Source organism: Prunus persica, chromosome G6, assembly GCF_000346465.2.
Source record: "Prunus persica cultivar Lovell chromosome G6, Prunus_persica_NCBIv2, whole genome shotgun sequence".
NCBI lineage: Eukaryota > Viridiplantae > Streptophyta > Magnoliopsida > Rosales > Rosaceae > Prunus > Prunus persica.
This window is the reverse complement of record NC_034014.1, coordinates 17,953,131-17,981,005: the sequence shown is the minus strand read 5'-3', so window position 1 is coordinate 17,981,005 and position 27,875 is coordinate 17,953,131. Positions and strand designations below refer to the sequence as shown.

The 27,875-nt window shown below is 35.6% G+C and overlaps 3 protein-coding genes across 5 annotated transcripts; 1 reads left to right on the top strand and 2 right to left on the bottom strand.

Moving 5' to 3' along the window:
• Window positions 894-11,746, bottom strand: LOC18772235 (uncharacterized protein sll1770). 2 transcript variants are annotated; one of them, XM_007208005.2, is made up of 21 exons: window positions 11,128-11,746; window positions 10,034-10,169; window positions 9,224-9,390; window positions 8,311-8,431; window positions 8,031-8,131; window positions 7,468-7,566; window positions 7,266-7,376; window positions 7,082-7,161; window positions 6,910-6,979; window positions 5,721-5,794; window positions 5,554-5,623; window positions 5,305-5,393; window positions 4,653-4,777; window positions 3,655-3,735; window positions 3,461-3,521; window positions 3,290-3,344; window positions 3,099-3,197; window positions 2,919-3,008; window positions 2,012-2,071; window positions 1,790-1,913; window positions 894-1,413 (listed from the first exon to the last, which is right to left on the bottom strand). In XM_007208005.2, the coding sequence occupies exons 1-20, from the start codon at window positions 11,605-11,607 to the stop codon at window positions 1,797-1,799; spliced, it is 2,286 nt and encodes a 761-aa protein (XP_007208067.1). In that variant the 5' UTR covers window positions 11,608-11,746; the 3' UTR covers window positions 894-1,413; window positions 1,790-1,796. The 2 variants fall into 2 exon arrangements, with proteins under 2 accessions (XP_007208067.1, XP_020421875.1); XM_020566286.1 differs by having other exon boundaries at window positions 894-1,416; window positions 11,128-11,607.
• LOC18772827 lies at window positions 12,895-16,382 on the bottom strand. Of its 2 annotated transcripts, none has more exons than XM_007205179.2 (5): window positions 15,786-16,382; window positions 14,541-15,284; window positions 14,028-14,437; window positions 13,354-13,423; window positions 12,895-13,204 (listed from the first exon to the last, which is right to left on the bottom strand). In XM_007205179.2, exons 2-5 carry the CDS (start codon window positions 15,278-15,280, stop codon window positions 13,141-13,143), a joined length of 1,284 nt encoding a protein of 427 aa, XP_007205241.1. In that variant the 5' UTR covers window positions 15,281-15,284; window positions 15,786-16,382; the 3' UTR covers window positions 12,895-13,140. The 2 variants fall into 2 exon arrangements, with proteins under 2 accessions (XP_007205241.1, XP_020422611.1); XM_020567022.1 differs by having other exon boundaries at window positions 15,791-16,382.
• LOC18772244 (nuclear transcription factor Y subunit B-8) lies at window positions 20,730-22,009 on the top strand. Its single transcript, XM_020566778.1, has one exon. It carries the CDS (start codon window positions 21,153-21,155, stop codon window positions 21,840-21,842), a length of 690 nt encoding a protein of 229 aa, XP_020422367.1. The 5' UTR covers window positions 20,730-21,152; the 3' UTR covers window positions 21,843-22,009.

The window sequence follows — 27,875 nt, the reverse complement described above, 5'->3', positions numbered from 1 at the left end:
GTCCTTTGTTTACGAGGAGGAATTATTTACAAGATAATTGAGAAGTATTCTTGGGGACCATTATGAGCTTTTCGAACATATATCATGTATTATTGTACTAATTAATTATATCAATTCTTGCACTCGAGTCAAATTACAACATTTTAACTAATATTCCTGCCTTCTTGAAATCAGCTTTTAAGTGCTACCCATAGACACTTATTCAAAATTGAATCATATATACCACGCATCATCCATCATGCATGCATGTAAGAATTCACATTGTCTTACTAAATAAATTTATAAAAAAGTCGGCAAAATTATGCTTTTAATCCTTCTAGTTTGGGCAAAGTTCCATTATATTTTCAATTGTTGTCATTCAACTCATGTTGTTTATTAAGTTTTGCAATTGAAGGACAAAAGATGTCAATCCTTAAGTATTTCAAATGTAACTTTAAATTAGCCAATCAATAATGGTCAAGCTTGTTTGAGACTACTTTTGTAAGAGCTAAAAGCGGAATGGCAACCAAAAGCTGTTCTAAAAGCAGATTGAAAACCAAAAGCTGTTCTAACAATGTTTGACATGAAAACTTGAAAAGTGTTTTGAGTCATAAAATTTCTGGAGAAGCATCTGCTAAGCACATGTTCCTCCATAAATTTAATAAAGTGTTTCTTTAGGAAGCACTGCCAAGTACTTTTCTAGGAAGCCCCCAAGAGCCCCCAAAAAGGCACCTAAAAGGAATTCAAGTAAAACACACTCTTTTTTGTTGGTGCAAGAGATAAAACATAGCAAATTCAACTCCCTCCACTTTGGACAAAAAGAAAGCAACTGATGTTTAAAGTACAAGTCTTAGTAAATAAACTTGCAGCTATATGCAAATACGGCCAACTATAGCTTACATGATAAGCTGCACGGATTCAAAAACTGCAAGGAAACTCTTATTCAATTATGGCTATACGTTGCATGCTTATTGCATGCTTACATATAGAAAAAGAAAACAAAAACTCTACATGATACAACATTATACAACAAATATGCACACTGGACCACGTCAAATTTTGATTGGAGACCACAGACGGCCATTGTCAGGCTCTTAGCTACAAGATTGTTACAAAGAACTCTACATTTGGGCTACAAGCTGCCCTATACAGTCATCAACCTGAAAAATGACGACATATCTTCATTTGGAGACATGAATTTGGGACAATGGCAACAAAATGGCAATAGCCAACCTAACCTAACAAAGGGATAACACCAACTCTTATTAAACTTCGGATGAACAGCCCGTGTTCGGCATCTAAACATGCATCACAAACCTGCGAGCTGGAAGTTCAGAATCATATTGTTGGTAGAAGTACCGTGTTACAGTAATCCCAAGATCCTAATTCTCTTCGAGGATCAGAAGGTTGACTTGTAAACCGTGAGCTGGATCACTGCTTGAAAAAATGGACCGAAAGTTCCACAAAATATGTAAAGCAAACGTTTCAGTACATATTATAAGGAGAATAAAAACACGGAGCATTTCATGTTCATCAGCAAGAACAGGTAGATCAATTCACTCTGCCTATAGAATAGGATAATAAGAATGAGCAGAACTGTGTAGTTGCAAATAGCAGTCGCACAAGTATTCTCGTACATTAATAGACCAACTACGAAGAATCTAACCCTTTATGGACAGCAGTATTTGCCTATTTGGTTTCTGAAAGAATTAACAATAATCATTTATGGACCACATATTTTTCCTCTGATGACTGTGGTAAGACTCTTCAATTATTTAAGACAAAGATCAATAGAATAAGTTTCACTCACCAATTGTCTAAGCAGTTCCCGTTATCAACCTCTCCCGCTCATCAAACTTTTTCACCTTTATGATGCCTATGAGAACCTGAAGGCCGAAAAATGCACACAAGACATATGCGACAATGGCAGGAAACTGAAAAGAAATTGAAAGCATCAGAAATGAGCATCAAGTAAAATTTGGCAACAGGCAACACGAAGTCATATATACCAAAAGCAATTTTGATAGCTTACTCGAATGGAATTAATATACAAGATCGTTGCAAGATTTATTAGGCTTCCGGCAGCAACTGCCTGCAAATTAGTCATATTGAAGATCAAAATCAATGGAGTAGATATTATTATAACCATTTCAAACTTATTCTAATATCATTTATGACATTGAACTTATTATCAAGACCATACAGATCTTTAGACTCATATTAAACAGCAGCTTACTCTCACGTACAATTACTAATTCTTTAAAGCTAATTACCTGCACACAGCTTGAATTCAAAACTAAATCAGTTAATCACATTAAAGCATGTCTATTGCTTCAGTCCATCTGTCTCACCCGGCCTGCCTATGTTGGGCATGCCATTACTCCCAAATGACACAGACAAACATTGACACAATATTCTGTCTAATGAGCTGTTCAACTAGTTGAAGTAAACAATGCATATAACTAAAGTACGTTTCTTTTTTATTTTGGAAAAGTTTCTGATATAAGATGTAGCAGATAAGAGAGATACAGAAACTGTACATGTGTACTTAGTTAAGAACTTAAGACGACACTCAGAAAAGTGACCAAACTTTCTTTCTTCTATGGCTATCAAAGTTCTTCATTTTAAATGTCATTCAATAATGTTACTAGGAAAGCTGGTATATTTGATATCTAGATATGTTACACTTATCATCCAAATAACTTGGTGCACTTAGAAAATGCTGATAAATCATTGAAGTGAAACCCACTAGTGCTTGGGGATGGGAGGAAAGAGCCAAAGCTCAATAAGCCTTTACCAACTATCTTTTGTCTATAGCTGATGGAACCGCATAAATAAAAGACAATTTAAATCATAAAAGGTTACTATGTATAGAAACAAATTCCCCAAAAGATAAGTACGATATGTGCAACACTAGATCATGAGCCAGCAGAACTCACATTTCCTACAGTCTTCTGAACTGTTGCGACTCGCTGGAATGCCCTCTCAGATTCCAAAGTCCGAACTCTAAGTTTCAGATCGCCTTGCTCCTATAAATAAATCACGGACATCCACAAGTGAGAAATTATAACAAATATTCATAGTCATATTATTAGTGCACAGAATAAATTAATTGGTACCAATCTTTGAATAATTTCAGCAAGCTTTTCAACTCTGTCAGCCTGTCTAAATAAGTTATAGAATGCACGAGACTGCCTGTCCCATCTATTTCGGAGGTCCTGGAACATTTATAAGTTTGAGTGTAAGAATACGTGGTTTGTATTAGAACATTGTACTATAAGATATTTTAATACAGATGGTCCATGCTTGCCTTAAGAACGACTTCAACTCCAGCTTCACGAAATTTTAGCAATTCCAGTGCGTAGCTACAAGGCAGAGCATCCAAGATTTGTCAAAAACAAAGGGTAGTAAAACTAGCAAAATCTTAGAGGGTTTCAATGAAAATACTTTGAAATTATATTAAACCTAAAATTATACTCACGGTTTGGCAATCTCAGTAATATCAAATCGAGGATCAAGACCCTTCCCAATGCCATCCAATACTGAAAACAGAGAATAAATAAATCTAATTAGAGATGATATATATAAACATGTGCAATAAGCAAAGTAAATGCATGCATATATACATTCTTTTCTCCTATGAAAAATGTCTCCGCCATATTCCTATTACATTACCTGAAAATGCTCTAACAACAAATGTGAATGTCGCAGGAAATCTGAAGGGTTGGTCTGCTGCAATGGCTAATAAATCTTCCCCTGTTAAAAAGAATGCAAGGTACGAGTAGCAGGCATCAATATGCAGTGGAAAAATGTGCAATAAGATATGTGTTGCATCAATTTCTGTGGAAACTTTTCACAACTAACTAATCTCAGATTTGGAAATCCAGCTACTGGACAAAAAGTGCTTACCCTTAATTACAGTTCAAGCCCGGACTCAAATTTTACATAATTTAAAAAAGAAATGTTAACACAATCAGGCAGGAAAACTTGGTGCGTAAACACGTTTAACTCATAAGACCCCTGGTCACACATATCATTTTAATAAGCCCAGGTGGCTGAACTTTACCCAAAGGCTTAAATAACTAGTTTCATAACTTCATCTCTGTACGGCATAGATAGGGAAAACCCCAAAATATTATTTGGACTTTACTCAATACGGAACTAAAAAGAATAAAGTCTAGCCAAATCATAAAATATTTGAGATATGAATAGAGGATCCAGTGTTCGTTAATTTACTTATTCAATTGTAAACCAAATAAAGTAAGCGGGTCACATTACATTTACTAACTTATACATACATATGGACTGAGAAGTCTTTTAAACTACTAGTTAATCCTAGAGACTTTCCCGACTGTGTCTCAAACTAGACATGCCATGAATTGGTCCCAGTATAAATGATCAGCCACTCGAAAGCAGTTCTTATTACTAAATTAAACAAGAAGCTGGACACTGTAAAGCTATATACAATTATTTCTATCGGCAAAAAAATGTCTTTAAACGCAGGACTTGACTTAAACTCTCATGCCTATCATGCTATTGATTGCAAACTGAGCTGAGCCTCCAAATCAAATAGTTAGTTGCGAAATTCCAAAATAGTTAGTTGCGAAATTCCAAAACTATAGTCAGGTATAGCGCCGTATCATGGATACTAGATTTCAAACCAGGTTAATTACCAATTGCAGCAAGCCTTTCCTTCTTTTTCTCTATCCTTTCCTCCTTGCTCAATGGCTTTTTAAACCCAAGTTCCGCTGTTGCCATTTCTTTCTCTTTTCTCTGTGCAGCAAGACGCTCTTCAAAACTGCAAAATTTCAGCATTCAGAAAAGAATTCAAGAAATAGAGCAAAGATTTGAAACTTGTTCTTCTGCTGAGACTTATCTACCTCTCACTTTGGAATCACTAATCAAAGTAAACAAGGTATGTTTTAACCTAACAGCTTGCTTACATCCAAGGATAACAGGCTGTCAGTCAATGAAAATTATGCCCCAGGCCATAAGACAATGTACAACTACAGAAATAATAGAATCGTTCGTTCATGACTGATGCAAGCATGACAGCAGACCAACCTAAATAAAAACTCCACTCAAACCAAAAGATGATATAGTTGGTCTTATGTTGCACGTTGCAAGTTTATGCATCACTACCAGTCATATTTATAAAATTCTGATTTGCCACAGAAGCATTATTGGCCAAGTAGCTCTTGAATTGTTCAACATCAGGGAATTTAAAATTTTAACCCAAAAAAAACGACTAAACAAAAATATTAATAAGCGAAAAAGGGACCCATGCTATATTCAAATTTTCTGTTTCCTCTCTATCGAAAGCACCTGTTAAGAAAGAATAGTGCTGTTCGTCTCACAGCTGTCATATCTCCAGTAGGCACAAGAACACCCATCTGAATCATTGCCTGAAGGACCTGCACCAGTATAAATAGTTTCCATCAATTGGTGGATCATAGACACAAAATGGAACCATGGTATAATTAATTCAAGTCAATTTAGTAATTTTGTAGCCCTAACCATGATCGGGGGCTACTATCCTTCAAATATTAAAACAAAAGGAAACGATTAAAAAACCTTATCTGGATCCTTCTCATAAACTCCATAAAATGTTTCCAGCAAACCTTCTCTAATGTTTGGACTGATACTGCAAGATACAAATATGAAAAATACATTCAGAAATAAATAAAAGCTTCAGAGTGGTTATTGGTCAATTGTAGATTAGCAAGCACAAAAGGAAATACCTTCCCATCATTCCAAAATCATAAAAAATCAATCTTCCACCATTGACATCATCCACGGCAATATTTCCAGGATGCTGCATCAAGGGTAAAACAAAGTTGTGGTTACACATTGGCAGGTGATATTAAATGCCAGTATATGTAATCAAGAAACAGGAAGACCTCTGCTTTTTCGTGTGCAACATAAATATTGACCCTATGAATTCGAGAAAGTGGGAATCAGAAAAGCTCACTATGGGCTATCTTACAGCTAGGAGATTAGAGAACATGAATCTAATCATTATTACTCCAATGTGCAGCCATGAGGGATTACCTAAGCATCTAAGAACGACCTGTTTCGTTTAACTATTACGCTCATTATTTCTTTCCTCATATGACACAATTGTCTCGGGATTGCATTTTGGACTACAAAATACAGCAGACATGTTTAGTATTTTCCTTGAGGATGTGTAAGTGAACAATCACAGCGAGAATGGAACCACAGGAGGGCATAATGTCAAATACTCTTACCATGGATGAGGAGTGGTACTCCTCTTACATGCACATCCACATCCACATCACACTTCTGAGGTTTTCCCAGTATTAATTATTAAATACAAGGCAACGAATAGAGATGGAAATTTTAAAGCAACAAAACCCCCTCTCATAGCGCCAAAAGCACTACCAAGACTAACCTGGGACCCACACAAACATAATCACTATCTCAGCCAACAATAAAACCAACATCAGTGCTACCGCACTTTTACCATACCACTGCCCCAATAGTTATTGAGAGAAAATCAAGCATATCTCTTCAACTACCACCAGCTGTTGCTGTAGCCTATTATTGGAACCACTACCTCCTTGCCATTATACCCATCGATGCTATGACCCTATACTGCTTTTCTGCTCTGCCCTTTTTCCTTCTACTGTTTTTTTGTTTTTTTGTTTTTGTTTTTTTTTTTTTGTTGCACTTCTATTATGCCAATAGAACCAAAACTATTTGTGTCCATGCTCACATCGTTCACACCTAAAATAGCATGAAAGTTGGTCCCTAACAGCCCTGTACTTGGTATGAGGTGAGGTTTGTGCGAGTAAAATACGCTGGAGGGATTTTTTTTTAAAATCTTCGAATTCCATTTGAAATTCCACTTTTATTGACATCGTAAACATGTGTCAGCACCAAAAATTGAATAAAACAGCAAAAACTCACAGGATCGGCATGAAAAAATCCATGAGACAGAATTTGCTCCAAGTATGATTCGACAGCATATCGACCCAACCTGAGGAAGTTCAAATTGATATAAGAAGCATCAGGAGTGATAAGAAGAGGTCACATTAACATGATTTTAACCAGGATATATAAGACATGAAATTATATTGACCTTTGCCGATCAATGCCCAATTGATCTATAGCTTTTATCTTGTTAATTTTGATCCCTGGGACGTACTCCATTGTCAGAACCTAATAATAATAATGCAGGAAGTTGGATTTTAGAAAGACAATCATAATAACAAACTTGTTAATGTTCTACCAGCTAAAAATTAATTATTGCTGGAAGCTTAAACCTGTGGTGTAGTGTATTCCCATACTATTGTTGGGACTTTAACATAATCCATGTTTCTGAAGTTACTTGCAAATAGTTCAGAGTTAGCAGCTTCCTTGGTGTAATCAATCTCCTGGAAAACTTCAAAGTTATTAGCTACCCATTTACTAAATAGTAATATGAAAACTGTAAAAGATTAAAGCAATCAAGGGGGATCTCAATACCTCATATAAGACATTTGCGCACTCATCATAGATAGCAACCCAATCCCTCTTCGCACCATCAGACTTCGGGTCAATTTTTTGAAGGTATTCTGCAATTACCTGGAAAATAAAATGACCAATATGTCGAAGCTCATCAGAATTTCCATACCCCTCATGAGATCAAGAGGAACCGTTCATGTTTCATGTACAACAAAGTAAAACAAGAACATACACACACAAGAGAACAAAACTGAGTAGCGAGACCATTATCAGTTTCCAATGATACAGTTGACATAGTAAATTAATGTATGCCAACAAAGACATAAAATGGAAATTCACAACTTTGGCAAGTCGATCAAAGTGGGGAAAAAAACATAAAAAGGAATCCAACTATGATAAGATAAATCCATGATAACCTAAATTACCCCAAGCATTGCCCATGACCTTAGCTCAATTGGCTGGCATGGATGGGTGGGGTGAGGGTAGATCCTAGGTTCCAATCTCCTTGTGAGCAAATATAAAACATTAAAAAAACCCAGAATTAGTTACTAATCTAGAATCGTAAGCCAATATGAAAAACTGACCCTCAGGTTCTTAAGATCAATATTGAAAAGATCCTTCAGTCCAGGCCTCTGTACTTTAACAACAACTTCCTGTCCCTTCAATCTTGCACGGTGGACCTGACCTGCATAAGGGATGATACCACATTCTCATATTTCATCTCTTATCAAATTCATAACCAAAAAACAATTGAGCTATAGGTTCATTCTCTGATTTCTCATTCATTTTAAAGAAAAAGGAATATTAATATGTTGATTGCACAAATTTCAGTGTCAGAAATCATAGAAATGAAATAAGAAGTACCAAGACTAGCAGCGGCTATTGGTTCATAGTCAAATCGATCAAATATATCTTTCAAAGGAGCACCAAGCTCTTCTTCAACAATAGAAATAGCTGTATCTGATGGGAAAGGAGGAACTTGATCCTGAAATTAAACTGTGACTTAGTTATGCCTTAAGAATCAACAATTTACAAAAGATAGGCAACTGAGCATGTTTGAGAAAGGATAAGAAAAAAACGAAATTGCCTCTACTTCCAAATAGCTGATTGGATAAATAGTATAATATAGAAAGTAGAAACGAAAGAAAACAAATGGGAAAATTTGAGACACTAAGCGAGGTTTAGTTGATTAAAAAAACATACGTTGTTGTTACATATTCGGCATGCTCAGAGTCAAACGTGGATAAAAGTTACACACTAAGCTAGTTTACATGATTTAAAAAAACATATATTTCATGACGTAGTTACATATTCGGAATGCTTAGAGTCAAATGCATAATAATATATCAGCACGGTATAGTACTAACCCATACAAAAATTATTAGATTGCCATATTAAGCAAAATGCAATTTTAGGTCAAGTACTGAAAATAAAAATGTGATTTCTTCTACCTTCTCAAAAGCTATAATTTTTCTTTTCAAATTTTGATAAGTTTATTTATTAAAACACCTAGCGCCACAACCCAGGCACGTAAGAAGGCGGAGAAATCTATGTTTATCACCTAACAAATCCCATCTTCTTGCATGGCCAACTTTTAAACAAAGAGAGTGAAATAAATAAATAAAAACACATCTCGAGTGCAAGGCTTCATGTCCAACAAATAATTGTTGACCAGGAAGAAATTAACAGAGTTACACATTAGGAGTAGGATACAAGAACAGAAGCATACAGAAGGAATAATGCAATCTCAATGACATTGAATTAAAGCATTTCCGACCTGAAGTTCTGACAATTGATCAACATATTCTTGAGCAAGAATGTCCACTCTTGTGGAGAACTGCTGGCCAATTTTGATGAATGTTGGACCTAATCTCAAAATGTTCTCCTTCAGCCACTTGGCAAGGGCCTTACGCCTCAAGGTTTTCTTTTCCTCTGTCATTCCCCCTGAACATTTGTTTCCCTTAAATTAGATGCAAGCACCAAATACTACATAGTCCAGCTACCTTAAAGATGGATGCCTAGTTAAAAGATTCTAGATTCCAACAAAAATCAATTTATGCTGAGAATAAATAATTGCTGTGAGCCATTCTTTTCTGAGAAACAAAAAAAAAACTATCAGGCGGTGTTATTATCATACCCAAACTGCTCAGCTCATCCATAATTTTTTATTTGTCTTTTTCTAGATATTGTATGGGGGAGTCGGCACTGCCACAGAGGCAGAACCCCGTCCTTTTTAGAGTGTTTTCCATGTCAATGCCCTTATGACATGGATGCTGCCGCGGCACTGCTACCCTCAGTTTCTTTAAATGTCGTACATAATTTCACAAAATGATATCTAAAAAGCGTTGGGATGAATGCTGCCAACTTGAATAGCTTGTTCCTCTTCAATATCTAATATATTGTAGAATTAGAAAGCATTTATAGGATGTGGGAATAAGTCTCTACAACTGTTATTACATGCAATTTGCAAGGACATCCCTGTTTGAAATACTTCTTACATTTTTGGTTTATTTCTCACTTGGAAAGTAAAAATGAAGAATTTATGCATTTGACTTTTTAAAATTTCATTATACTGGAAGTGACTAACCTTTGTAAGTGAATTTTCTATTGTTCAACCACGCCTTTATGAGGAATGTTAGAACAAATCCCCATATTTCCAAGGTCCTCTGAATTGTCGAGTAAGTTTTGAATCTACTCCAACGGCCACCAGGTGCAACAGAAACCTGCAAAAACCAAATAGTACCATAATAATATGGCACACATGTGCACATACCAAAACTCAAATACAAATGAAGCAACCTATAAAATTAGAAAACTAAGCCATCTCAATATAATACAGCCAACTCAAAATCTTTGCATGAAGCTACTTTACACGCAATATTGTTTGCAATAAAGTACTAGAAGCATCTATTTATCATTAAAGCCTGAACTGGACCTCTATAAAGAACAATGATCTCCTTAAAAAGATTTTCCTGAACCACTTTTGTTTCAGTTTCTATTTCTCTTGTTAACCACCCTATATCCCATCCCCATACCATTAAATTGGGCTAGCTTAGGAGTAACTTAAACCATCAGTATTACTATGAATACTTTGTCAATGATTGTTTCCTTAATAGATACTGCTTGAATGCTATATAAAAAAATTAAGGCTAAAATTGAAACCCTAAACCCTGCAATCAACGCAAAACAACAGATACAGAAAATGGTGAAATTTGTAATCCTAATGAAAAGTACAAAGAAAAAAATAATGGAAATATTACGATATCCAAAATAGTAATAAGAAAAATATCATCTTACTATGCCATTGGAGCCACTACCCTATAGATTACTCAATTTTATAACTTCTCTCTACATCTTAAGTAAGATGACGCATTTTTTGTACAGGGAGTAACACGACAGCATTGAAACTGCATTTTAGGTGGCAAAGCCTCGGGTACTATAAATTGCAATTCTAGTCCACAAATTCCAAATGTAGGTCAATAATTTTTCTGTTTGTGCAACCTAACCAGTTTGGATTTCAATTGATATTCCCAAACCTATATCGACATCTCGCCTCTACATTCAAAATTGAAGTTTTCTTACCAACTCCAAGTTCAAAGTACTAACTTAGTTTCCAAGTTCAGACACTTCCTCAAAGACAACCCAACGGAACGCCAATAAATCAATATCATGGAATCATACCTCGACTTTTGGTTGCCCTGTCCGCTTAAACCACGCATCTTCCTTTCCAATTTCTTCTATATTCTTCTTCCTTCCTTCCTCCTTCGACTCCAAAACTTCAAATTCTTCCACCACTTCCGCTGCCACGCCATTGCCATTCACGAACTTCACCAAGCTCCCATTACTCACCCCATTCACACTTCCATTCGAGTACTTCTTCACTGAGCCATTGCTCCCGTAACTGCTACCACTAGTACTAACACCAGCTCCATTTCCACTCAACTCCACGCCATTCACTTTCTTGATCAATTCGGCTTCCCTCTCTTCAACCACAAGGCCGTCCTCTTTACTCGCTCTGATTCGGGACTGAATACCACACCTCGGGTATCCGGAGAGAGAGATTTTAGAAAGAGAAACTCTTGAAACAGAAAGGCGGCGTTTGGGAGTGGTCTGTGGTGAGAGAAAGGTGAGTTCCGGAATAGGTAGAGAGCAAATAGCCATTGTTGGAAAGAATCGAGAATTTGATCAAACCCTAAGCCCCAATTTTCATGGCCGGAGAGAGGAAGAGATTGAAGAAGAAGAAGAAGAAGAAGACAGAAAGTCTGCTGGAGTGGGAGGAAGATGAAAATGAGGAAAATAAGGTTATTTTGTGAAGGAGCGAAACAGAAATAAAGAAAGGGAGGGAAAGGGGTGGAGGTGGCGAGGACACGTGGCAATTAGGAGGATTAGTGTTTTAGAGAACGGAGGCTCCTCATTGGCTGCGAGCACTCTCCCGGGCCGTGTCGCGCCACAAAGGTATTTTAGTTTGTAAGCATGAGATTGCTTTGGCCACTTCCACGCTTACGTGTCAGGCCGAGAAATTTGTGAGACTGAAAAGATTCGATGTCCAAAAAGAACAATTTAGTTCAATGCTTAAGTTTTGGTTTTGTTTTGAACCTTAAAAAACAAAGTGATGTTAAACGAACCCTAAAATTAACTGATTACATCATACTATAAAAGTATATATTGAATTACTGATTTACCCTAATATAAAATGACTAAAAGGATATATGGAATTGTGAAACAAATATAATTTTAGTAAGTACACCCTACTAACCATATTCAACTCTAATCAAAAGATTGTTTGTCCTATTGTGTTTTTAACGAAAGAGGTGGTGATTGAAAGAACTTGGAATTGCAAAAAAAGTATTAACAGTTTTAGTAGAAGCACAAATCTATATGAAAAGTCAAAGACTTATAAACACTATTAAAAAAATCAAGCTGAAAATCAACTATAAAATAATGCTACAAATATTAGGGTGTACCAAGGGTATTTTTGGTAGTTTTATAGGGTGTACTTAGTTAATTTTACATTTTAATTAAAATATTAGGGTGTACTTAGATCATAAGGTGTACTCAGTTAATTTTAGGGTTCGTTTAGCAGCACTCAAAAAAAAAACATTGAGCTTTGGTAGGTTAAAAAGCTTCTTTTTTTTTTTTTTGGGCTTTTCCCCTATTTAATTCTGGTTTAATATCAAAAAATGTCCCCAAGGTTTATGAAACTATCAAATTGCATTCGGTTTATTAACCTTGAAGACCACAAATGACACAAAAAAAAAAAAACAAGAAGGATGCAATCTGATAGTTTCGTAAACCTTAGGGACATTTTGTAATATTAAGCCTTTAATTCTTTACTATACGCTTGAAGAAGAGAAATAAACTTAAAATCTGGATAAAAGTCAGAATTTTTATATGGACACATGGCAATTTTCTTGTTTGTATTAATAAAGAAAGATTACATGTGAGAAATAAACTTAGAATTTAGAAGTTCTAAATTGCAACTTTAAATTTCATATAAATAGTTCTGCTACAAGTATCTTACTTATTAATCATACAAAACTAAATCTTTACACCTGATCACATAAATATGTTTCCAACAACGAGAAGGAAACTGCCTGATTTCTACTGGGCATGAATTAGTCTAAAGAATGAAGTGCAGAAGACTCTTCTGCAATAACATATTTTACATCATCACTGATTTGGTTACTTGATGAATCACCTATGACGAAACTTGGGTCGAACAGTGATTACACCTGGCCTCAACTCTTCAAAACGATATCTGCAATACAAAAAATTTCATCATTTACACAAACTAACTAAACTATACCACTGCTAGCTTATTAAACCCAATCATATCAAGAAACTAAAGAAAACTAGGTATCCATTCTGTCAATTATAAGTGCATTTGCACAGAGAAAGATGCATCACCCGTTATCGTTGAGGAAACTTCCCACAGCTGTTGGAAGTGCAGCCTGTCCTCGGCTATGATTACCTATACCTGCAAATACAAACACAGAACTCAGTTGCATACTATAACTGTTAGCCAATTAGGGGTAACACATTCCCATCCTAACTCTAAAGAAGACATTGTAATGATTAGAATCTAGCTCAACTTATTCAATTCGGGTTAAGTGATTCCCTTATGTGTTTATTTAAAAGTTGCCTTCACTGGAATCCTAATTCTATAAGGGAAGGAAAGGAACCCTGATCCCATTGAATAAATTGTTCATGAAGAAAAAATCAAAAAACAAAAGGCGAAAAAAACAAACAAGTTTGTCCTAAATAATCCTATGTCAACATAAAGTATAAAATCCAAAAACTAGGATTTTGAGACATGAAGATAATTTTTGACAAAAATTTTTTTTATAAAACTGACTAATTACCACAAAATCACACACAAAATTACTGCAAGAAATTCATGCAGTAATGCTAGCTAAGGATTACTTAACAACAATTCATATTGATAAATGAGGTCATTTAAAGTGTATTCAAATATTGGTACTTGAGCATACGAAAAGCAGCAAACATATACTTTTAAATGCTCAGTGATTTTGTTTATTATGTCATATAAAACTATAAACAGCGTTAAATTAAACAAATACCTGTGATAACTTGCAAGGATGTTGGTCTTTGCGTTGATGGTGCCTTTTGTTGATCCAATTTCTCCGTGTCCATACAATTAAAAGATTCGAGTGACGAAGAACGTATAATCCTCTTTTCCATCCTAACTTTGTTTGGTGACACTGAATGATTAGATAGAACTTTGGTTTCAATTCGCTGCAGGTGTTCACGCAGGGCTTGAATTGCTTCTGATGCATGAAGACCATGTAGATCCAGTTTCCATACATCATTTTTGCTATTCCTGATATTTAAAATTTTTTTGGCTGCCTTGTTATTAAGGCTTTCAGCAGCCAACCATTCCTCTCGAGCCTTGTTTGAGTGTCGCTGGGCAGAAAAATGGTCACCTCTTACAAAGGCATTAGTGGCAGCCTTAGAGTGCTGAGATGCTGACCTGTTTATTTAAGACAAGGAAAATTTCAATGCTACCATAGAGTGTGCAAAAACAGATCCTTATCTAATATTAGATCCTGCAAATTCATGAACAGCATGCATACCTCATCATTCTTAATGCATCTTTTCGATGCCTCAAGTAAACATCATCCTCTTCCCACTCAGGTTCAACGGGTACTGACTCCAAACTCCCCAGAGTCAGTTTCATAGTTGCAGCATCATTTGGGAGATTTTTCCCACAGAAATCATGGGCATTTAACAATTCAATGTTATTCTCTTCCAGACATTTCTCAAAAGTAGAGTTGAGGTCAGCTATGTCAGCAGCAGATTCTAGAGGAAAACTTGTATGCTTTGTTTTATCACTTTGATAAATATCAGAATTGGAATTTATTTTTGAAATGTCAGTTTCCTTATTCTCTTCAAAGCTGCTGGGGGAAACCATTGCTTTCAATAATGTTGAGGCCTTAGTAATATCATCACCCACTGCAGCCATAATATCCTCAATCAAGCTATCGTCAGCCCAAGGGTAAAGATCCATGATCTTCTTCTTGGAAGATCTATTATCTTCCATGGAAGTGCCACTAGAATCACCATATAATAAGGGTCTTTTGCCATCCCTATTCTCTGTCGAAGTTGGAAAATCTACAGGATGGAGTACACAAGAGAAAGGCCTGCCTGAAAGGTCATTATTCCTTGATACGTTTTCGCAAGGATGCAGAGAGGGGAGAGTGGTCAGTATAGGTGGGAAATGGTCCGTGTCAGTTTGAGGCTCAAGGCCTTGTTTCTGGCGCTGCTTAAGGTCAAAGGCAGCCCAACCACCAGACTTAGCCCACCCCCGTGACATCTTCCTACATAAACATATAGAAGCAACAGTCATCTCAAGCCAAGTAACAAAATGATGTCAAAAACTTTTTCAGTCCAAGTCACTTTGCTACCAGGACAAGTCTATAACTTGCACACAATATACCAACAACTCAGAGATACAGATTTCTCGGAGACATGGCATGCAAGTGATCATAAAATTACAAATGCAAAAGCTTTCTTACTTCATAATCAAAATTCTTGAACAGAACAAATACACAACGAGTGTGAGTAAAAGCAAGTCGTGGTTTAAAATTAAGATTTGTGGGAGAAAAAAATATGGAATGGGTTGTGTTTACACATAATTATACTGCATATAAAGGCTTCAATGAGTTTTAAAAAATCCATATAAAAGAACAGAATTTCAAGCAGAGAGTTGAAACTCATATGGCTAAAAGAAGCTAAAAAAATTACTCAAAAAAAAAAAAAAAAAAGCAACAGAGAGATGAAACCCATTAACATGAATGAAGATAGCATCAAAAAAGTACCTTACTTTATATATATGAAATCCGATACTTAGTTGTTATTTGGGAAGATTACTCCAAGGCGTTAATCGATCTGACGGCTGAGAATTCACCCAAATTGCAGGAAATTTGATAACTTTAAAAAACTTGGCTAACTCCCATGCTCCAAATTTGCATCTCAAATCCATAAATCTACCACCTGAGATTTGGGGAAATACGGGAGACTTTCCCAGAAGGACCGAGAGAGAAAGAGGGAGAGAGAGAGTACAAGGTAAAAGAGGCTTTCTACTTCTTCTTCTCTAAAAAGTGATCGGAGAGAGAGAGAGAGAGAGAGAGAGAGAGAGAGAGAGAGAGGAGGAAAGGAGGGAGGAAACGAGAAGGGGGGTGGGCTGTTTTTCTCTGGAAAGTCAGAACTAGCGGCGGGAGAACCACGACGAAACAAAGTCAACCTTTCAAAGAATGTTTTATTTTCCAAGAAATAACCTTTTTTTTGCCTTTTTCTTTTTTACGGACCCACAAATAAATCTTTTCCTGATCCAAAATTGAAAAATCTGTAAAGTGACCATCCATTTGGTTTACAATTTTTTTTTTAACTGTTAACATGTATGTTAACAATTTTTATTTTTTTGAACCAAAAAACAATTTTATTTTTTGTTTTACAAAATTCAAAACGGATGATAAATATCGCCAGTTCATAGGGGTCCAAAAGATTGTGGTCACCCACCGTTGGATCCAACAGTTCAAAAAAGTTTCTTAAAATGAGTGCAAGAGTGAGTGAACCGTTGAATTTACATCCAACAGTGAGTTAGCATAAATCTCTTAAACCTCTGTAGTTCAAGAGATCGGAATAATTAATTATGTATACCTTTTCTAAATATTTTTTTTACTCTTTGGGCGGAGGATATATTTTTTAATAAATATTACGATGTATCATCAAATCCGAAGAATGAGATTAATCCCCATCCAAAATTCAACTTGCCCCGGCTACAATGTTCTTCTAAGACCAACTCCAGCGGCACAGCCCAGCCCGAGGCTAAGGGAGAAAAAAAAAAAAAAAAGGTGTTCCAGCGCACAGCCCAGGCCCGAGCGCAAGGTGGGACCCAGCAACCTGGGCTGGCCCGAGCTCCAGCCCTCGTTTTGGTGCTGACGTCATCGCTACAGTGTCTGGCGCTACAGTACCACTAAAAGTCCACGTGTCGCACTCTGGGCTCTCCGATCAGATTTTTTTCTCCAATCCAACGGCAGCCAATTTTTGTGCAATAAAAAAATGAAAAAATTGAATTTTTTTTTAAAAAAATACCAAAAAAATACTCTTTTTTTTCTATAAATACCAAAATTTTATCCGATTGAGATATGAATTTTATAATAAATATTGATATGTACGAACCCAAAAATATTATCCGAAAATATTATCTAAATTAATTATTTTTATTAAAAAATTTGTGAAAAAAACAAAAAAATAAATAGTAATTGCCCTTAGCCATGGCAATGGGTGGAAACACAAAATACTATTTGTAAGGGCAGCCACTATTCACGTGAATAGTGGCTGCTCTAGCTCCACCCTTGTCATGGCTAAGGACAAATAGATGGAGTTGCTCTAAGGCGGAGAACATATTGATGAACCGGTACTCCATTTAATTTTTGTGAGAATTAACATTCCCATACTGCCATTAAGCAAGCCAAAATGAAAAGAACCCGACATGATTTGAAAAGCACTCCAGCCTTGTTGGCTCACTAGCTGCCAAGACATTTTCTTTCACTCTTTGTTTAGCTCATATGCTTTTCTTTCTTTTCTTCTTTTAATGGTCAAAACATGTTGGGGCATTATTAAAAGAGATATTTAGTTATAGTCCTGATCTCTTGGATTATAAAGGTTTAAGAAATTTGTGGTCACTCATCATTGGATATTTTTATGCCATATTAAGTATTTTGGGTTATTTTATTAGGTTTTAGAGTTGAGTTTGTTTTAAGAAATCAATGGCAATTTTGTAATTTAAAAGAAATTAAAAGTTTTTTCATTATGTTGTAAATGAGTTTTGGCAATCTTCTTGCATGTTCTCCGTAGGATGACAAACTCTTTGATGTTGACTTGGACAATTTGAAAATGATAGGTTTCTTGCTCTTTAATTTTCCGGATGGTGCCAAATCTTCTTGCTTTTCTTCAAATAATTGATGGGAAATAGATTCCCAATAAGCTTCATTATTAGCTTAATCGTCCATATAGTCTTTTAGCTGGTTATAGAGTACTTCATCGTCTTGGCTATTTATATTATTTTTCCACTGAGCTTGGTTTCTCTTTGTTGTGGGCTAACATGTGGCGTGTGTCAACGAATTGATTTGAGCCTCTTTATCCCCTCGCTCATCTTGCCGGCTAGCCGTTCGGCTTAGGGGGAGGACGATGTAATTCAATTGAATGACCCATATATTATTGGGTGGCTAATTGTTTAGTGGGCAGAGTGATCATGCATGTTTAAATCTCGCTAAACTGTTTGTGAACGTTTGGGTTGAGGATAACCTTCTCGGGCTAGAGTCATTTTATAGCGAGGGCCTTATACTTAATCCTTAGGCAAGGTTCTATCTCTTAATCGTTGGATCAGACTAACTAATCTGATCAAACGGCTAAGAGATAAAACCTCACCTAAGGACTATATATAAGGTCTTCATCATAGAATTCTTGTATTGAGCTATATCCTACATACCGTTTGAATTTTACGAGATATATTGACCCAACAAGTGATCTGATATATTATAGAGCTTAAAATTTGTGTTCGTACAAATTAGCTTAATATAATGCAGGATTGATCCTGCTGCAACCTTAATTGTCAAGCCCTATTACCTAATTTTTTAATTGCTATAGTTGTCGTGTGAATGATGGAGAAAACCAATGTAGAATAATGAACTCATATTATTTTTTCAGTTCATTAGCGGGACTAGCGGGACTGCAAGTCACCGAGTCAGCATGCACATAGACATGTCCAAAATTACAGAGAGGCATATAGGTAGAGAGGCGGTTCCTTAAGAAGCCATTTGTCGCAAGCCTGATCAAAAGGTATTTATTGAGTGTATTTTTATGCTTATTATTTAGTTTATTCAGATTTTTATGGTAAGATATACTGTTTTTAAAAGTTATAGGCAGAGATTATCAATGAACTGAACGAAATTAAAATACAATTACTTGACCAAGAACAGAAAAGGGACGACAGGTATAGTAATTATTAAACTAAGCAAGTACAAGCACATCATTTGCTAAATTTAATATGATGGATTGGGAGACAGCAGATTTGCACATTTCAGAATCGAAACTATATTAGAGAGAGGACAATCGAACACACGATTTAGAGTAAATAGTAAATATTCTTAACTATTTAAGCTACAATTCTCTTACATGATAAACTGTGTAATTAGGACCTAATTAGTTTGAGCACTCATTTCTAATAAATAATAATCTTTATTTGTAAGAAATAGCGGATGAACACGTGATAAAAAAAAGCATGCCTTCGGATGCATGAGTAACTGCTCTTAACTATTTGAGCTACTGACCCTTTTCACACAATAAGAAAAATCTTAAACGTGCACAAAGAGCTCTACTAAGAGGCAAGTTTAACTAATTAGGAGGAAGCTATTGAATTAAACTGAGATTGGAGGGATCCAATTGCATGTCTTGAGAGATTGAGAGTGGCAGGCAGAAGATAGTCTTTACGTCTATAGATGTGACAGAGGGAATCTTGGAAAGACATAGAGGAAGATAGAGCTAAGCTAAGCATTATATGCGCCTCCCTCTTTTTGCTTTGCCTTTTTAAGCCGTGCAAAGATACCAAGTCCTCCATTACAGAAAAACAGAAGATATTTCAATGATCCATTGGTATAAATTGAAGTCAAAAGATTTTTCAGTTTTTTTTATTTTTATTATGGTCAGTAAATTGAAGTCTAAAATTGATCAACAAAATATCTCCAAAGATTGTTGAAGACAGGAACATGGGATGGTTTCTGGCTCCTATGAATGTACCAAAACTTTTATTCAGGATATATGCCACCTATATTTGTTACTTAGCACTGAAGAAGGGCCTAGCTGCTCTAGAGACAAGGCCAACTGGTTGATGATGTGGCTGATTCCTTGGTTGACAACAAGGCATGTAAACTGTCACATCGATGTGTTATGTGCACTGGCTGGTGCTGACAAGGCGAGAAATTCTCATACAACGGAGTAGCACTTTTTGCTATTCTCGGCCTATAACACAATGACACATGAGATAAATTTTCCATGTGTCATTGTATTATTAGCAGAGGATAGCAAAACAGTGCTATTTCCGTTTAAAAAAAGTTTTTATTTTTGCCAGGAAGCCTTAAGGCAGTTGGGGTTCTCAACTGCTAGACTTAGCTGTTTTATACTTATTGGTTCAGCAACCATTGGGTAGATGGAGGGGGTGTCAATGGTAGAGAGGCAAGTAATTAATTAATTCAATACAAGTAAATTACACTTGAGAAAAGAGGCAATGTGACTTGTACATCAGTGCAATGGGTTGTGCTCTCTTTATTTTTTTTATTTTTATACGACTAATGTTAAGGGAAAATCGAACCTATGATCTCGGATGCAGAGTTACATACAAGCGATATATATATATATATATATGTATTTCTGATTAAGTAGTTGAGATCAAACTCTAGGTTAAGAAAGACATGCCTGGAAGAAATTGAAGTTGAGGTCAGTTCCGGCAGTGATAGCTTATTACACACTGCACCTATTGGACATGTTCAAACAAATTTAAGGTCTCCTGTGCAGGCTTTCTATTTTTCCATTGCCATTCCATTTGAATTTTAAATTATAGTCAAAGGTACAAAGGAAAAGGACCTGCAATGCATATAGCAAACAAGTGAAAATCAAACAGATTAAAGGAGAACCAATACATATATTTGGGAAGAGTTTGCTTATTTTTCATGTCCTACCTCCAATTCTTCTTCTTGGTCCCATGGAACTTCCACACCAGAAAAGGTCACAGTATCAATTCATTATTTATTTTCTTTTGTTATTATTTAACACCACATGTAGTTTTTTTTTTCTTCTTCCTCCAAAGATTCCACACCTTCCCACACCATCCTTTGCAGTTGTTCTAATCTCCCAGTGTTTGTTTTTCTTTTTTGTCCACATCAAACCGCCTCTCCACTCTCTTTTTTATTTAATTTTTTTTACCAAAGATAAAATAAACAATAATCTATTTTGCTTCCTTTTTCCCCCACTTCTGCTAGCTTTAAAACCCCAGACTCTTCCCCTTAGATTCCACAACAAACACTCAACACAAGAAAGAAAAAGGAAGAAAAAGAAAAACCAGTACACATTTTCCTTCACTTGCATTTCCCTTTTCTATTTCACACAATCACTCTGAGCTTAACTCTATGAGTGGAAGAAGAAACCAAACCAGCCCGGTTGGAAGCCCTTTGTCTGGGAATGTCTCAGACGGCTCTTCCAAAGAGCAAGACAAGTTCCTCCCCATTGCTAACGTGAGCCGTATCATGAAGAAGTCCCTCCCTGCAAATGCCAAGATCTCAAAGGAGGCCAAGGAAACCGTCCAGGAGTGTGTGTCTGAGTTCATAAGCTTCATCACGGGTGAAGCGTCTGACAAGTGCCTGAGGGAGAAAAGGAAGACTATCAATGGAGATGACCTTCTTTGGGCCATGACAACCCTTGGATTTGAGAATTATGTAGGACCCTTGAAAGGGTATCTCAACAAGTATAGGGAGACTGAGGGGGAGAAGAACTCCATGACTAGACAAGAAGAAGACCCTTCTCAACAACAGCAGCAACATCTCAACACTTCAAACACCAATATGCAGCATAGTTCTAACAATGAGCAAATGAACACAGTTCTTAATGCCAATAATATTTCTATGTCAACCTCTAAGGTGGATCTTTTCAATGGTGGCTTCTATTTTCTTGAGGGACAACAGCAACAGCAGGAAGTGACTCAAAACTACAATTTGGTGAGTGCTGGGGCTTATAATTTGAGTAGGATTAATGAGAGTGGAGATGTGAATGGAAACAGAGATTTGGCAACTCATCATCTTCATAATGGCATAGGATGGTAGATGTTGAAAATTATACAAGAGGTACCTTAAAATATTATTTATATATATATATATTTAATTATATCTTTGTTGCATTTAGTTGACAATTTATTTAACAGCACTTATTGGAGATGCTTTTGCTCAACATACAACGAGCAGAGAGCTTTGGAGACTTCATTTCCATATGTTTTAATGTTATACAGGAATAATATTGTGATACAATTGCCTTGGCTTATTTTAGCACAATATGTTTTAATTTTAATTTTATGACTTCCTTATGAAACATATGTCTATCACAATTGTTCTTCTAGATACTAAACAATTATCCCTCCTCCTTTGGAACCCTTCTTTGACTAGAACAGGTACCATGAGTAAGAATGCCACCATCACAACTTCATGAGCAAAATCAGCACTAAATGCACATAAATGAGGGGTGGTCTTGACATTTCATGTGTATTTAGCGGTATTGTTGCTCATGAATTTGTGATTGTTATTCTTGTTCGTGTAGTTATTTTAGTGCTAAAATAGAGTGTTTTTTTTAGTATTAGCGATTGTTTAAATTATAGGGGAGGGGGATTTTTCACACTCACTACTATGGTGTTATAGGGGTTCAAACTTGAGGCTACTAGTCTGCAAGTCAATGCCTTTTTCCACTTGGCTAGAACCGTTGAAATATTTTTTTGGGTTTCTCTTTTTTGTGGAAGATAGGAAAAACACATGAACATGTGATAGCCAACCAAAATACAAGGGCTATTGAGGACCCAGAAGGCCATCCTTGGTTAAAATATGGATCAATACAAATGTAGATGAACTCAACCAATAGAGAGGGAACGGAAGAGGGACACAAGCTAGCACAATTTGGGATATCAGACTATCTACCTTCTTAAAAATGCATTTTGTCATCGAAATTTGGAAGCAATTTAGAAATGGTATTCTGAAAAGAAGAAATATTATCCTTTTTGAAAATTTCATAAGAGAAGTAAGAAAAAAAAAATTCAAACCCATTGATCCAAAAAAAAAAACTTGATCTTATATTGATGCACATACACATGATTCCACAGACAGCGGTATACGGGTTTTCAAGTGCTATCAAATTCTCCTTTACCATGGCACATTCATAACAGAATCAACACCATCCTTATCTTCTAAATTTAGATTTTCCATAAGAGCAGCAGAAGGACAATGGCCTCTTCCGTGTCCAACAATGCAATAGTTGAAACATATTAAAGGAAGGTTCTCATACTTTACTGTAAGTTTTCCTCGTTACGTCGAGGTTTTCTGAAAAAAAAAAATGCCTACTCTTAATGACCTGGGAACCAAAAGTTTGGATAAATCAAGCTCCACATAAACTCTTGCAAACTTGTCATCTGGATAAATTTTAGTAGAAATGGCATCTTTCTCAAATTAAACAATTAATTTTATTTAGAAAATTTGTATAAATACCACCTGAACTTTTAAGAATGTTCGCAATTACCACCTAAATTTTTAATTTTAATTATTAATCACCTAAATTTTATAAAGTGTAGCAATTTACCACCTACGTGTAACTCTATTAAGATTTTCGTTAAATTGCTACACTTTGCAAAGTTAAGGTGGTTAATAGTAAAAATTGAAAGTTCATATGATAATCACGCACATGACTAAAAGTTTAGGTGGTATTTATGCAAATTTTTCAGCTTTTATTTTTTTTATTTTTTATTAAGTGAGCTATTTTGGGTCCATTTTCTGGGTTTGGCAGTCTTTTATCCTAGTCTGCATATTTGGACATTAAGGTGGTGTTAGTCTAACATAGGGCTAGTCAATGAGCCGGGCCGGTTTTTTTTAGAAAACTCAAAGCCCAAGTCCGACCCATGGGCCGTACCGGGCCTAAATGGGTCTACTTCATTAAAAAAAATCATAAACTTAATCATAAGGGAATTTTAGTCCAAATTTGAGATTAAACTCATTTAATTCCAATATTTTCACACCAAACCAAATTCATAAAACACCCAATAAAGTCACACAACTTAATAAGATTTTCTACAAAAATAATAAAACTAAGTATTATTTTTGAGGTTATTACATAATTAGACCGTAATGCATTTTAAAAAATAATAAGTATCAAAAAAAATATTTTTTTTCAAGGATGGTATGAATAAATATGCAAATATTTGTTTGTGTGTTCAAGAAAAGCATGATTATATTTGGTCGTACGATTATGTTTCGTGATATGATTATATTTGGTGATGTGATATGTTGTTTCTCTTTATATATATATATATATATATATATATATATAATTGTCGAATTAATAATTGACACAAATTAATGTGTTAATCATCCAATTATAAACTAGAAATGAGTAAAGAAAAGTAAATGAAATGAAACAAATTATATATGTGATTTAAGTGATATAATCCTAAAACTAAATTCTTATTTATACATAATTATATATGTATGCAGGCCTAACGGGCAGGGCTTTTGTGAACTGGCAGGACCGGACTTTCTTGGGCTTAATCGGGCCAAGCTTATGGGCCGGCTGCGCTTCAGACACTCAAACCCAAGCCTAGCCCAACCCAAGGTGGGCTGGGCCATCTCAAAGCCCATAACGGGCAGGACCAGGCTTTTTTTCGACCAAATGATGAAGCCTAGTCTAACATTACACCAAAAACTAGATTTCAGGTCTCACATTCCAACTTTTTAACATGAGGTATTAAATTGACACATAATTTTTTTTTTTTATTTATCAAGAAGAAAGAACAAATTCATTAACTGAAGAAACAATCAAATACAATCACCAATTCTAGGAAGAAAAAAAAACTCACAGAAGCCCCTAAGAGTGGCCTCAATTAAAACCTAGTCATAAAAAAACCTACTAATGGAGGAAAATCTGATCGAGTGAAAAGAGTACCACACCTTCCCACCCAATTCTAGAAAAAGACACAAGGGAGCCCTACACATAGTTTAAACATCGAATGGGTAAAATATAATTATTCCAAAGAAAAAAAAACTAAACAAATATGATAGGTAGTTACATCGATATTCAAGATCATTCCATTCTGGATTCCTTTTGCTATCAAAGTATTGTATTTCTAAATTCTCATAGGGTCCCTATGAAATTCCTTCTATAGCATGTTGAATATTTTTTATGGATTCTATCATTTCACCAATAACATATGGGACTATCAATAGCCAATATGCTTTTTCTCTCATGCCTTTCTTCATTCATAGTTCTATATTCTAGAGTCCCAGGAGTAGAGGAACCATACCAATCCTTCCTAAACTTGGTGGTTAAACTCTACTACAGTGACCACATCGTAAGGAAGGTCATGCGGAAAAATAGTTCGAGGGTTTAAGGCCCTGCGCGTTCTACGTCTAGAGGATTTATGAATCCCTCTTGCTTATGTTCAAACTTTCCAAGGCCATCCTCATGGGATTCAAGTTGAGAGAGATGAATTGTCCAAGTATGCCCCTTATTGGCTTTTTTATGGTCTAATAAAAATATAGCTCCATGAGTAAAAGCCCTTGTCATGATAAACCCTACGATGTCGTAGCATGGTCAATTATCTATTAACCGAGTTATGTTAGGATCTTTGACCATTGTTGTAGCTCACCATATGCATTTGATGCCCCTTAACCATATCTAGCTACTGACTTTTTTTTCTTCTATATGAAGAAAGGATAATTTATGAAGAAATCTCAACAAGAATTCAATCAATTTAACCCCATTTTTAAAAATAATTTTTATATTATAAAATTTTTATATAAATAATTATAACTACCATAACACGAATAAACAAGTTATTTTGAATCTATATCTTCAAGTAATGTGATAGGATAAATTCAACAATTTCATACTTCTTTGTGTACCAAGTGTAGACAAAGAAATTTTAGCGCAATAAATTCTATTAGATAAGAAAAATAATTAGGGTACGGTGGATTGAATTGTGGGCCTCATAATTCGCCCATGTGGCTTATGACTCATCAAAATCGGATTAGTTGTCAAAAGTGACACGTGTCGACATCTGACGGAGTGCATCAAATGATTCAAAGTGAAGACAAAATTAAAGGAAAGAATCTTCTGTGATTGACTTTGATTTAAATCAAATATTAATCAAGTCAATCAATCGAAGATAATTTGGTTAAATTGCCAAATTATTGGAATTGATTTTAAATCAAATCAGAATTCCACAAACGAAGGTCTTAAAGAAGGAAAGCTATTTAGGTCAAGCATCCTGCAGGAGCTTATAAATAGGAAGCCTCAAGACGAAAAAAGGGGCTTAGACAGACCAAGCATTCAGAGGAAACAGAAACTCTCTGTATTCTTCGCCTCACTTTGGAAGACCCACCAAGCACAACAAATACGTGCCAATTCCTTCACCCTAGAAAGTTGGGAAACTTAAAAGCTTACAGAATTAAAACAACATAAGAACAGAAAATAAAGATTTCTAGATCATCCAAATTAGAATTGAAACCAAAACAGAAGCGCAATTCCAAGATATGAGGGGAATTCTCGTCCCCGCCCACATCAGGACACATAATTATTATTATTAATAAAAATTAAAAATTAAAAAATAAACGTGTTAGGTAGGTCATTTCGCAGGTTGGCAGGTTCATCTGAAATCCACTTGTTTAATAGACGTGTATGGCGGGTTGATTCAAATTTTACCCGCAATATTAATCGTATGAGTTTCGAGTCGTTTATCGGATTTGCATCGAATTGCTACCACTAGTCTAGCCCTAACGTGGCGGCTGATCTGGGTCCCTTTTTTTTTTAAATGGTACGAGTTCAATATTCCACATTATACCGTCTATTTCACAATAATTGGAATACAAACTTGAAACAAAAAGGTGATATGGGAGCAATACAAAGGCAATAAAGGGCTATACAAACAATAAAAAAAGCAATAAACAAGAACTATATACACAATGTATAATATAAATAAAAATATTTTTTCATTGCATACACTTGCGAATATATAAAAATAACATATTCAAGACTGAAATTTCTCAAGTTAATTGAACTCTATTTCATTCAATGAGGACAAAATAATTACATGGTCTGTCTAATACACAAATAGTTCCTCAATTACATGTTTTTTTTTCCTTATGACTACAATACACGCAAGTGAATGGAATGTTGTCCCACGCCAAATTGATGATGATTCTCAATGACAACAATGTTTTAGAAACCCAAAAATAAAGTCCAACTGTCATGAAAAAAAAATTGTCCACCTATATTATAATGCATAAATTAATAACATTATGTAAACTGTGTTATCGTCAGCTCAGGCATTGGAGCATCACGTCACGAATCACTTGCTAGATTTTCATGATATATAGTTGGAACACGTGGCACGTGTTGAGGCGATAATGAATTGACAATGCTTACTAGAGGTGTCAAACAGGCCATGTCGGGCCAACCCGTCCCATTTAAACATTTTCATGTCGTTTGAGTTGGAACTGATGTCTGCTGGTGTGATGCTCTGATTTTGTTAAAAACACTCGATATGAGTTGTTTCTACTCATCCAACGCTATTTCTAGCTTGCATTGGCACTTGCACCTGCTGCACAGAACTATCCCAACTGAAATAGAAGCCTTTGGCTTTTGATTCACCTCCTTTGTGACTTTTTTACCCATGTTAGGACTGACTTCCACTATCAGCTTGCCTTTCTCCTGTTCTTGCCATTTTAAATTGACCATGTTGACTTGAGGTTGAGGAAAAAGGTCTATTGTCACTGTAGGAGGTTTCTCAACCAGCTTGAGCCTTCCTGCCGTTATTCCTTCTTGTATGACGTCTTTGAAAACAATACAACTGTTGATGGAATGATTACAAGAGTTGTGCCATTTGTAATACTGTCTGCCCTTGAGTTCTTCTGGCTTAGGCAACTTGTGAGGCGTTTCGATCACCCTTTGTTGGAGCATCTCATCAAACCGAACGTCAACTTTGGTTAAATAGAAAGAATAGACCTTGTTTTATGCTGGTTTGTTTGGGACAAACCCTTTTGTAAATGGCGGTGGCTTTTGATCCTTTGGTGGTTTGATCAAAGCCTTGCAGCTAATAGGGTGCTTCA

What these genes read in the sequence shown, in the direction of transcription:
- LOC18772235 (XM_007208005.2), bottom strand. Translation starts at nt 11,607, where the DNA reads ATGGCTATTTGCTCTCTACCTATTCCGGAACTCACCTTTCTCTCACCA. An exon ending in CAGGGCAACCAAAAGTCGAG is followed by an intron (nt 10,170 to 11,127) that starts GTATGATTCCAT and finishes TGGTTTTTGCAG; the next exon opens with GTTTCTGTTGCACCTGGTGG. An exon ending in TGTTGTTAGAGCATTTTCAG is followed by an intron (nt 3,522 to 3,654) that starts GTAATGTAATAG and finishes CTCTGTTTTCAG; the next exon opens with TATTGGATGGCATTGGGAAG.
- LOC18772827 (XM_007205179.2), bottom strand. Translation starts at nt 15,280, where the DNA reads ATGTCACGGGGGTGGGCTAAGTCTGGTGGTTGGGCTGCCTTTGACCTT. An exon ending in GATGCATTAAGAATGATGAG is followed by an intron (nt 14,438 to 14,540) that starts GTATGCATGCTG and finishes TTAAATAAACAG; the next exon opens with GTCAGCATCTCAGCACTCTA. An exon ending in ATCCTTGCAAGTTATCACAG is followed by an intron (nt 13,424 to 14,027) that starts GTATTTGTTTAA and finishes TTGTATTTGCAG; the next exon opens with GTATAGGTAATCATAGCCGA.
- LOC18772244 (XM_020566778.1), top strand. Translation starts at nt 21,153, where the DNA reads ATGAGTGGAAGAAGAAACCAAACCAGCCCGGTTGGAAGCCCTTTGTCT.